This window comes from Camarhynchus parvulus, chromosome 3 (genome assembly GCF_901933205.1).
Source record: "Camarhynchus parvulus chromosome 3, STF_HiC, whole genome shotgun sequence".
Lineage (NCBI taxonomy): Eukaryota > Metazoa > Chordata > Aves > Passeriformes > Thraupidae > Camarhynchus > Camarhynchus parvulus.
This window is the reverse complement of record NC_044573.1, coordinates 971,138-983,368: the sequence shown is the minus strand read 5'-3', so window position 1 is coordinate 983,368 and position 12,231 is coordinate 971,138. Positions and strand designations below refer to the sequence as shown.

The 12,231-nt window shown below is 44.8% G+C and overlaps 1 protein-coding gene across 3 annotated transcripts in view; it reads left to right on the top strand.

Annotated features, from left to right (window-relative positions):
• Positions 1–11,669, top strand: part of PLCB1 (phospholipase C beta 1) — a 323,139-nt gene extending 311,470 nt beyond the window's left edge. Inside the window, exon 32 of one of the 3 annotated variants that reach the window (XM_030946647.1) lies at positions 9,248–11,669. In XM_030946647.1, the coding sequence (XP_030802507.1) occupies positions 9,248–9,472 (225 nt within the window). In that variant the 3' untranslated portion in view covers positions 9,473–11,669. Of the gene's footprint in view, positions 1–9,241 lie in introns of all 3 variants that reach the window. The other 2 variants (XM_030946646.1, XM_030946648.1) reach the window with 2 other exon arrangements.
• Positions 11,670–12,231: the final 562 nt, after the last annotated feature.

Genomic DNA, 12,231 nt, shown 5'->3' with positions numbered 1-12,231 from the left:
GGTTCTGAATGGATTTTTTCATTAGCCTGTTATGTTCAATGGGTCTGTCACTAACTCGGCTCATTATTTGGGGAGAGTCAGTGCAAAAGTCTCTGCTAATAGTAAAGAGGAAGCCAGATTCATGTTGTTGATGAGTTAGGAAATATTTTGGAATAGCCTTTGCTGTTACAAGGGATTATAGAGCTGCAGCTGCTTGAAAAGATTTTCAAAGAAACTTCGAAGGCTTTGATCTTTATTCAGAGTGTGCTTGCTTTCCAGTCTAGAAACGTTCATTTTTAACAAGATATTAGGAGAAGGACTGACTGCTCAGTAATTTTCCAAGCAGACTTTTCAGTGGGGCTCCATCTTGCAGAGGCTCCCTGGCATGGAGAGCTAGAGCCAGAGCAAGGTAAATTCAAAGTGCAGCAGAGGCTTTATCAGGGTGGTTATTTCTGAGCCAATGGTGGCTGCTTATGACCCTCCAGGCAGCTCCCTGACCATTGTGGGGGCCATGGGGCTGGCAGTGAGTGTGTGCCCTCAGAAAGGTGACGTCTGGAGAGGCATAGCCCTCTGTGTGTGCTGGAGCTCCTGTCCTCAAAACAGGCTGGAGGGGCAGGGCAGGGCAGGGTATGGCAGTGAAAGGAGCTGCCAGACTCAGTCACAGCCTGAGCTGTTCCCTGGGCTTCCAGGAGCACAGGGATGCCCCTGGAGAGAGACACACAAAGGGATTATTTATCTCCTTTTCGTTGTCCTGTTGGAGGAGAAGGCTCAGAGGGAATTTTCTGTGGCAGTGGTGGAGATGTCCTGCCAAGAGCCAGACACAGACAGCACTGTCATTACCTGTTAGCAACGTGGATATGAGAGACTGGGAAGTGCTTTGTTAAACTGAACCCAGAGTTCAGTCTAGGTGAGAATCCAAAAGCTCTGCTGTGGGTTCCACCACCTTTTCTCCAGATCTGAGCTCCAGCAGCTCCTGAGCCCTCACACAGGAGGCCTTAAGCACCTGAAACTTTCTTTTCTTGTCTCTCCTCTTTCCAAAATTGCCAGAATCTCTCACTTAGGGGGACAACACCACTCTCAGGCCAAGCACAGTAAATATTGAGTGTCCTGCAGATCCCATGGCTGCTGGGGACATCCTGCTCTGCAGCCGTGGTGCTGCTGCTGCTGAGTCCTGCGTTCTCTGCTCGCTCAGCCTGGGGTTTGGAATATTTCTGTTGTTGCTGTTGTAACCTCAAGATGTCATTTAAAATGAGTTCCCAAGGGACTGTCATGACCTCTTGAGATGAGGATTACAATACTGCTACTGTTGGAAGGCCTGTGCTGTTTACAGGCTGCCTTGAAGGCATTGTGGAAGTGGAAAAACATCATTTATTAGAAGGTAATGGCTGCACTGATCTTTTTTGTTGTTTGCTTGTTTTGCAGTATCCAAAATATGGACAGCACTCTAAAAAAGGACCAGCTAAGACGCTTTCTTTGAGCTCTGTCACTCAAGTTATTTAGCCTGGATCCACCCCAGTAAACTAAGGGCAGTATCTGCTGATAGATGAGGGGAGCTTCTCTGGATTTATTGCATTGAAACTGAGCAGATTCTCCTTTGCTTACAGTGAAGACAGCTTACTCTAGTGATGATGAAAAAGAACAGAATCTCAGAATCCACCCTTAACATGCCCATAGAAAGGGGATTCTTTTCCTGTTCATTCTAGATCAAATTATTTTTATTCATATGCATTATGAGGTGCATAGGTCATGCTTTTATGGTGTTGTCTAAGAGCCACTTGACAGCTTAAGAAAGCATTTTATCCTCAAAAGCAGACTGTTACATGAAATAATCATCAGAAAGAGGAGTAATTCCAAGTATGCAGCTTACAAGGCATGGAGCAGGGCTGTGCATGAGAATAAAGTGCCAGACTTCTGAAGAAACGGGAAACGAGTTACTGTGAAGAAAACCCTCCCACAGAACTCAGTACAAGTTATTTCTTTAAATAATTTCTTTAAAGTGAAATTGCTGCTAATAATACAATTGCCAGTAGGAAAAGATCACCAGTTGAGGCTTTTGCTGTAGGACCTTCTCCAACAAGGCAGGTCTCAGCAGAGATATTGTACAGGTGAATGTGTGTTCAATGTGTCTGTAACCTGGGCAGCACTGATGGTGCCCAGATTAGTAACTCATGGATTGTCTAGGGAGGGTAGTAAGAGAGCTGGGAATGTTATTGAGATGAGGATTAGTGGGATTCCTAGGAAGGATGGGCTTGAAAATTGGTCGAAGAAGCTTAAGTTCATGGTCAGGTTCAGGGGGTAGTGCTTGGAGCGATGGGTGGTTTGCTAGAGGGGGGATTTATTGATATGAACGGCAGAAGTTTGGGTTGGATAATTAAAGAGAAAGTGAGTCAGATGCCCCAGACATTTAATCAGCTGTTGGAGCAAATGTTGGTTTACTACACAAAGGTGGATATGAGCTCCTTATAAATACAAAAATCCAGGAGCCAGGTGCCACTGGTTTAATGGAGGCTGCAATTAACAGAGGCACAGATTGATGGGGGCCCCAGGTCACAGTCTGGTGCCTTGGCACAGCAGATAACTGAGGGACTCATTCATCTGGGGACTTGTGTACCCTGGGGGGCAGAGCCCATCCCCTTTGCCTCACAGAGAGCCCCTGAGCTGCAGCAGGGCGGATAGGGGGGCAGTGTGTGTGCGCAAGGGCAGCTAACAGGGCATGAGAACAGCCCTGCCTGGCCCCTGCTGTGCCTGCTGGTGCTCTGTGTCCAGCACAGAGCCTGGGCTGTGCAGCCTGTGGGCGTGGGGGCAGAGGGCAGCAGGCAGAGCTCGGCTGGGCCGGCAGCCCTGCTCCCAGGGAAGCAGCATGGACATGGGCATGGGCATGGTGAGCTCAGCCTGATGGCCTCGTGTGGAGGACATGGGGAGCGTCTCCTTCAGGCAGGGAGGCAGAGAAGGACCCTGGGAATTGGTGTCTCATGTTGGAAAGTAACCACTGTTTGAAATGCAGAGATGTCCTTGTCTGAGGACAGGACTCATCAATGGGAGCTTTCCAGACAGCAGGAAGGCATTTCCTGCTGCTGTTTACCTGGTGCCACCTCAGCTGCCAAGTGCCCTTAGGCTCCCCTTGATGACTCCACACTCCCACATCTCCTGAGAGAAAACCTTGTCTACCTGACTAGTTTCAGCTCAGGGTTAGCAGTGTTGTCCTTGAACTGTATGAAGCCCAAACGTTAATTAACATGGTTGGCACGTCCCTTTATGCACTTCCTGGTGTCCCTGGGAGCAAAGAGCCTTTAGGTGCTCTCTCCTTTCCCAGGCCGGGGCAAGCAGCTTCCCCAGAACCTGCTGCTCCCAGCTGCTGCCTTCGGGCCATTCTGGTGGGGCAGAGAGGGCTCCAGCCCGTGCTGCACAGGGACTGTGGCCTGGAGGCATGAGGACGTCTGAGCTGTGGTTACTCCTTTGCCTTCCCAGCAGAAATCTGCTTAGTGGAGGGAATAACATGCTCCTTAATAAGGAACTCCTACTGTTTCCAATTAAACAAAAATTGCTGCCTATAAATCACTTGATCCCTGAGCTCTGTTCCTCAATTTCACTCTCCCTATTACTGAGCCTCCATCTGCTTTTAACAGTTCTTGCTACTCATATGTCTTTTAATGCTGTATCCCTCCAGAATGGCTTTCTAATTAAGTAAGCTCTGCAAATGAAAAGCAGAGGAACAGCAGCCTTCTTGCTCTCTGTACCCTTAATCTGGGAGTCCTCCATGTGCTATTTTGGAAGCTAAATTGAGGTCGCTGACATTATGCATATTTGTTGTCTGATGCAGGCTTTAAAGCCCCAAATCCTCTATTTAAAAGTATCTGAAGGCACATGGGTCAAATATTTGCAGGAAGAAAAAGAAGTATTTGTGGCTTTAGCAGATTTAGAGAAGGAGGGGAGGAGTGAGGAAGGGGCCCCAGTCCCAGCCCAGTGTTGCTGTTGCAATATGGCAACACTGACCACTGCAAATATCAGTGGTGCTGGTGTTAGCAAAATAAACATTTCCCATGGCACGTGATAAGGGAGACGGGAGCTCTGCTGAACAGAAATTCCCTGGAGAGGTTGCAGCCCCCCTTGGATTACAAATGGTGCAGTGGCCACTTACAGCCTGTTGTCAAAATACATTCTGCTGAAATTGCACAGAAGAAACAAATGCACTTGAGTGTCTCATCAGTAAAACAAAAAGCACAGGCGCTGTCTATGTGGAATTAAATAATATCCTGCATGTGGGCAGTGCCAGGGTAATTATGGATACAAATGAGCACCACATTTCAACTGGTGAGTAAATGCAACAATCAGATACCAAAAGAGTAATTTTTAATGTATTTTCCTGCACTCTGCCTCAAGGAGAAATAACACAACTTAAAAATGTCTCACATTTGAAATCTTAACTCAAAAATTGTGAAAAAATCTTAAGCATAAAGAGTTTACTGTTGGAAATGTCAGAGATTGTTGGAGATACTGAACTATTTAGTCCTCAGAGTCTATTTTTACATAAATTGTTGAGCCAGGATATTTGAATAATTTTCCATTCATAATTCACTGCATCATTGAGGGAAAAAAAGTCATCAGGAAAAAAAAATAAGATAAATTTAAAAGGAGATATAACAGAAACACCAAATTCAAAAATCTGCCCTTAGAGAAAAATTCCCAGCAGAATGGAAAAACCTGAGACTTTAAAAAGTGACTTATTTGGAGTCATATCAAATCCTTGCAGTGGGAGAACTTCATCAAACCAAGTATGGCCATAATTAATGTTTTTGTTTGAAACAAAACTGTGTTTTGGTGGAGTTTTTTCACCAAAATGTGTAATTGGTTGTATTTCATACATAACTTTCTCAAAAGGTTTTTCTCTGAAGATTAATTCTGGAGATGCTTTTTCAGCAGTGACCCTTGGGTTGTTTCTGAGCTGCAGATACATTTTAAGAACGCATGTGAGCTGAAGGAATGGCAGTGTGGGTGGGCTGGCTTTGCACCAGCTGGGATGTGCCAGCATCCAGCAGCCTGGGCCTGGGACCTGGCAGAAGGATGCTGTGAGGTCCCAGGCCCAGCCTGCAGCGTCCCAGGGTGTGGGGACAAGGAGAAGGGCAAACACAGGGACCTCTGAAAGGGCACTGGCTGCCAGGGTGCAGGGAGGGCAGCAGTGTCACACCCAGCAGTTCACAGGGGACCCCAAAAGGGCACTGGCTGCCAGGGTGCAGGGAGGGCAGCAGTGTCACACCCAGCAGTTCAGGAAGGGCTGGATGTGCCTCCCCCCGGTTCCCCTTTCCCTTGGGCTGCTGGGGTGCAGAGGAGGGGAGGTGGGAGCTGTGGGGCCAGCTGTGCCCACCTCTGTCACTGTCCCTTGGGCTCTTGTGCAAACAGGGCTTCATGAGATCACCCGGCAAGCATGCAGGAGTCTGCAGGGGCTGGGTCAGGAGCATCCAAACACACAGCCTCTGCTTCTGCAGTCCTTTATTGATCACAGTCACTGCTTCTAGTGCTGCTCATTTGGGAGTTCTAATAATAACAGCTAGGTACAAAGATGAATGTAAAGAGTTTTAATAATACCATCTGTTTCCTTTCCTGAGCGTGTTTCCCTTGCTTTAAGCTGAACAGCCATAATCATTGTCCCCTGCCACATCCCAAGGAAGGGCTGCAAGGCCCTTCCCTGACTGGTGGCCCTTTTTGGGAAGCAGTTGCAGCCAAGGATGCTGCAGAGCCCTTTGAACTGGGAGGGAGGTGAGCTGGGCAGCTGGCGGCCAGCAGGAGCTCTGCTCACCTGTAGAGCCCTGCTCGTGTCCTGCCCCTCAGCTCAGGGCTGTGCTGGGTGGACTTGGGGTGCAGATGGTGCTGTTTGTCCCGGGCACGTTTTGTGTAAAGCTGAGGTGAGCATCAGCTGGCATTTTTTAACTTGCACTGTTGGGAAAACATCTAAAAGGCAGGAGATGGAAGCACACATTCAAGAGCTTCTGGCCACAGCCATCAAGAGTGACCATCAGATTTATCTCCTGTCCCTAAGGGCCACATTGCAAACACCTAATGACGACTCTGGATTTTAAAGTTTTAACTCAGTGCCTGTCAGTAAAGTACAAGGGAGTGAGATCTATGTGAACAAGAAATAGTGTCCAACTGTGGGACACTAAAGCCCCATGGGGGTGACATTTGTGTTGTTTTTGTTGTGGGTTGAGGAGAGGACAGAGGATCTGTAAGACGGCAGGCAGGGAGATAACAGAAGGAAGAAGGTTGTTACATGTTAATGAGGACAGTGGTCCAGATAATGATCTGCCAGTCTCATTCCCCCCCCCTTGTCTGACTCCAAAATCCTAACAGCAAGTGTAGGTCACCTTGTTTAGTAGCTGGGGAGCACAGAAATTGGGGTAGGTGGACTTGTGATGGGAAGCAGCCCAAGGGAGCAGCCGACTGAGCAGGAAGGGCCCCTGGGTGGAGCCTGGTGAGGTGCTGGTGCAGCAGAGAGGTTTTTACTCACACACTAACGTGGCACCTTGTCTTGCCATCAGCCAGCCAAATGAGAGCTGTGTGTGGCTGCTGCTGCTGGGGGGGCAGCTCACCATTCATTGCCATCAACTGAAATGTCCCTGTAAAGCTACAGAACAAATAGAAGGACACTGAGGCTTTTAAGAGAAAAACAGCTGGATTTCTTTAGGCCAGCTGGTTTTAAGCAGGCAACTTGTTTCTTTAACCTTGTGTGGTAGCTCAGGGGCCAGAGAATGGATGGGATCTGAGGGGCTTGTTGGACACTGAGCAAGGGGAAGGCTCTGAACTGACAGAGCCTTTGGAATCAAAAACAAAACTAATTTTTACTGATGCAGTTTAATCAACCCTCCTTGTCTGCTGGCTGCTCCTTCTCGACTAACTTCAACCTTCTCATGATTAGATATCTCTATAGACAGAGGGGTGGCTCCAGATCTATGTCATTTCTATGAAGCACTCAGCTTAGGGGGGATTAGCCACTGGAGGTGGTTTAGGAGAATATTAGATGCAGTTTTACCTAACAACATGCTCATGGCTGCACTGGGTTCACATAATGTTCACTTTCTGAGGGATTTCAAATATTTCCTTTGCTTTTAAACTAATTAAGCAAATCGAGGTTCTGAAGGAAGTTGAGAGCCAGGAGCCTTTTCCCTGACTTGTGATACTGCACACCTTCTTCTGTACCTGAGGTGCCCAAAATTCACAAATGCCATGTGTGACAGTGAGGTGGGGGGAATGCAGCAGCCCATCTCTGGCTTGGACACTCCTGTGGTTTTAGCAGAGCAGGTATTTAGCCACAAACTGTAACCCCAAGCACCATGAAGGAAGAATTTAATTTTTTGCCCAGAATTTAATCGTGGTTTTGCAGTGTGAGCCAGAGTGCCATGCTGCCCACACTCCAGCAGTGTGGATGTGATCTCGTGGGGGCTGAGGAGCTCCCTGGGCAGCAGGAGTCACTCCTGGGGCTGTGGTGAGCAGGGCAGAGAGGGAGGATCATTCCAGTTTTCTCCACCAGCCACCCCATGGCACTGTTCCTCTGATGATGCCTGTACTTGTGGAAGTGTTTGCACAATGGAGACAAAAGGAGGATTCCTTCAGAAAATTTGTATCTCTACACAAAGCCAGAAAATGAAGGGGTGCAGGAAGAGAAGAAGGGTGTTATGATAATTATTAACTACCACAGTGACAACTATATATTTCTAGCTGATAGAAATATGTATTTTAGACACATGGTGTGTTTTAATGGAACCGTCTGTGCCTCAGACTTGGTTTTATCTGAGGTGGAAAACAGAGGCCAGGACATCAGGAGAATTGCCAGATAGAAGGCAGGAAAAGAGCTTTAGCAGGGAAACCAAAAGGAAAAAGAGCAGATCTTAGATCTTGAGGAAGAAAAGCTGCAGAATTTGTCTAATTAAGGAATGTAGAACTAGACCGGGTGAGCTAAGGACATTGATTTGCACATCAGGAGAAAGGAGAAGAGGCCTCACAAAAATAAAGTCAGAGATGCAGGATGAAAACCAGGACAGAAGCATGGGGAATGGGATTGGAAGGGCTCAGAGGGAGGGGTAGTGGTAGAGGCACATGGTGTGTGTGGACAGGTAAGGAAGGGAAGCCTAGGATAGGACCTAATGTTCAGGTGAAAATCTGCATTGCCTGTTGAGAGCTGTTGCCGTGGGGTGAAGGAGACCTGAAACTGCACAGGACAGACTCAGGCCTAGAGCTGAAGGATCAGAATTCCTAGCACCTTTATCCTGGAAATCCTGGGAAAATACTTACCTGAAAACACAATTGCCTAAGAAACTATTGCAAAACTGCTGCAGCTACAGTTAGCAGAACCTGACTCCCTCTTTTTAAGAAGGTGGGTAGATGGATGGATGGATGGACGGACAGATGGAACGAGTCTGGCTTTGGAACTCACCCCTTTTGCTTCCTGCTGTGCTCATACTGGTCATGATGAAAAAATTGGCTTTGTCTTCAGTTGAAACTTTGATACACATTAATGTTTTTCAAATAATGGATCGTGCAGATCCTAATATGGGCACTAAAAACAAAGGCTGTACTAATAAATACTGGGAAAGGACCCACTGCTTCCTGAAGACTGATAGCCAGATTTCTTTCTGCATGCCTTTTGCATCCTGTTGATGATATGACACTTTTTCCCCAGTAATGTCCAAGACACATTCTGCATTAATCCGATAATGTAACTTTCCATGATCTAGCCCTAAGAAATGTAATTTAACTTGTTTTCCCTCCCTCTCTGACTCCCTTTGACAACTGACTTTTTCCTAATGGTTTCTCCAACCCAAGAAATCTGGCACAAGTTGTTTTATTGTTCTCAGAGCAACGTTTGTGGTGTGTTTGATGTGTGATTAACTACCTGAAGCTCAATGAAGGCCCTGCTCTTTCAAAGGCCTATCTGTGATCCATACTGCACCTGAATGGGGTCTTGTCAAAGCCAGTGGGAGTATGGACACCACTACAGTTAAATCCACATGAATTTGAAGGATTTGGGTACCCAAGGATGGTACCCAAAACCAGCCTTATGACTGCACGTTCCTCCAGCTTTGCAATGACTGCATGGAAATTGATAGGCACTTTGGATGCGTGGTGCTACTACGGGAAAGAGGGGAGTACAGTCTTGACTTGTGCAAAAATGCCTTGTTAATTCCCCTCCTGCCTGGTGTGGTACTTTCCCCATCCTGTAGCACTGGTCACATCAGATACATCTGAAGACAGCTTGTCTCTTTTGTTGTAGTTGCAGGTGGAACTTGATCAGGAATATCAAGACAAATTCAAAAGACTGCCTTTGGAAATTCTGGAGTTCGTACAGGAAGCCATGAAAGGGAAAATCAGTGAGGATGGAGACCACAGTTCTGCCCCTTCTTCCCTGGCCTCTGACAGTGGAAAATCAAATCATAAACCTCCACAAAGCGAGGAGGAATTGGAAGAAGATAACCAAGAAAAAGTGTTTGATACTACTTTTTAACTGCCCAAGAAACAGTCAGTGCACGGGGCGCACCATTCCCAGCTGCCGGGGTGAGCTGCGCCGGAGCTCCTGGGAGGCAGGAGGAATCTGCATTCAAGTGCACATTTCCCCAAAGGAACATTTTATAAAAAGTATTCTGCAAAGGTCTTCATTCTCATTCTTCATCCGATTATTGTTCTAAAGCTTAGTGCAGTTGTAATGGGAAAATTAATATGTTAACCTTGTTAACCTCCCTCTTCTCTTTATTTTTCTTTTTTTTTTTTTTTTTTTTTTTTTGGGCCAGTTTACAGTGGGTAATTTTCTAATTTTCTGGCCATGTTCACTGTTAAGAATGTTTAATGAAGACCAGTGTATTGTACAGAGAAAAGTGTGTGCAGATTTCCTTTTGGAGTGCCAGAGCAAAGTGCTCCAAACTAACAGAGATCCTGGTGAATATTACAACAGTACTTAATCATATTTGTTTCCTTCTTTATAACTGCACCTTGACAGCTGTACCATCCTTTTACATTTGCACTGAAACCTTGGATCCTTTTTAGCTCTGCAAGCACTGGTGGCTTGCTGTCTTGATATTATGTTTATCCCATGGAGAGACATATATTTGCTGCTGAAAATTCTTGGAACTGTGGGGACGAGAGGAAAACGGAGAGAAGAACCCGCGTGGAGATTGTTGGTGTCTGTGTCCGTCTGTGTTTGCTACACCGTGTGAGTGCATATATGTTTGTATATATATACATTTTTATATATATATATAGCTGTATGTGCACACACATCTGTCTATATACACACACAGCATGTTGCTATTTGAAGTTGATGTGGTCTCTTGGCCAAATGAAATGTTTCAGGGATCCGTGAGTAGGGAGAATCTTTCTGAGAGCTAACATCTGGGTTAGACTGCTATAGAATAATCATGGAATCGTAGAATTCTTTTTGTGGTGTTAGTGGTGTAAATCAAAGTAGTTTTAGAATATAAATTTGATATATATTTTGCAGACTCAAAAGTATTGATTTTAAGTATCATATTTTAAGCTTACTGAATTTGATAGGATTATAAAATGTTTAGGACTACAGTATTTGAAATCTAACAGAATCTTCCATTATTTTTAAGACTGAGGTTCAGTTTTACTAAGGTCTAAAATTTAAAAGCAAAGTATAAAAACCTGACCACTGTTATTTAAAAATGTATATTAATCTGTTTAACTGACTTGTTAAAATAAGAACAATCAAAGTTAGCGTACTGTATGATATGCATCAGAGAAGTAACAGCACATTCTGGGAAATTTCTATCAGATGACAGAGACACATTGTGAAAGTCAGGATATTTGAAAAGGTAAAGAAATGCTGTTCTGTGGATTTTCCCCCCCAGCAGAAATCAGAGTCACAAAACACCTCAGACAGTTGGGATTGTACCTGGGCCAGTGCATGATCCTTTCCTGCTGATGGAAGTGCCTTGGGGCAAGGGAGAAACCAGCCCAGAAGCCCCAGGCTGGCCTGGAGACACTTGGTCCTGCAGAGTTGTGTTCTCCTGCACCACTGGGCTCGGGAGCTGGGCTGGGAATAACATTCACATCCACCTTTGCAAGATCAGGGCCTTACCTAGGGTTACACGGCAATCGGAGAAAGCAGTCAGTTAATAGGGAGGCATTTTAATACATCCTAACAGTTGAGTTACCTTACTTCCATTCCCTCAGGAGTTTAGTACTTAAAGTAACTTATTTTATTTAAATTTAAGCAATAAAATACAAATCAAGCTTAAGTTTTCAGTTAAATAATGGTGTATATATATATAAGTTCAAATCTTGGAAAACAAACAGTATTTTGATGTTTCCTTTTTAAACTTAGAGCAGAAAGAAAAATTGCACATTGTTTGGAGATCATATTTTGAATTAAATTGTTCTGGTTTATGATGATGAAATCAGTGCACATGAAATTCAAAAATCTGACTTTCATCTTAACGCTAGGAAAGGTGACTCCTCTGCTAATCCTAGTTTTGCACTTTCAAATCAATCTTAATCACTCATTGAAAATGTAGAGTCGAGATTTAATGCTGCATTTTATAAAGTTAAAATGACGTGTTGTCTAAATTATTATGAGAATAAACTGATAGCAGTGTTCATACTAAAACTGAAGCTATTGCATTACAGAACCGTTGTACAGCGCAGGCTTTTTGGGACAGTCCTGGCTCCTCTGAACCTGGGCACGACGTTCCCGAGGACTTCAGGGGAGCCAGGACTTCACACAGCCCTCAGAGAAACTCGGGCAAATGCCAGTTAACCTTTTCTTTATATTTAATAAGAAATAAATAGACTGGTTGGGTTAAATATACTATCAGCTGTAGTCATTTTACAGTACGTTTGTATTTGACCATTTCCTGTACTCCCATTTTTTTATATCTGTACAGTGCCACTTTCTGCAGGTGTAAGGTAGTGTGTGATCCTGTACATCTTGCATCGTTCAAACTATTTCAGTGAAACTGATATCATTTAATATTGATATTACTTGAACTAGAGTAAGATAATGACAAAAGGGTCTTTATGATGTGCAAGTCTTGTGCCTTTTATGTATTTGCCTTGTTCCGTGTTGAATGTGTGGAAATGCTGTATTGTGGACTTTCTGCTGTATAGAATAAGCTGTCTATATTAAACTAGGTCGTGCACTTCAGATATCCTTACACTACTGAAAATAGCTTGGTTTTGGCAGTATAAACAGAATTTTAAAAATTCTAATGAAGGCCAGACATTTTAGACTTAACATGTTCATAA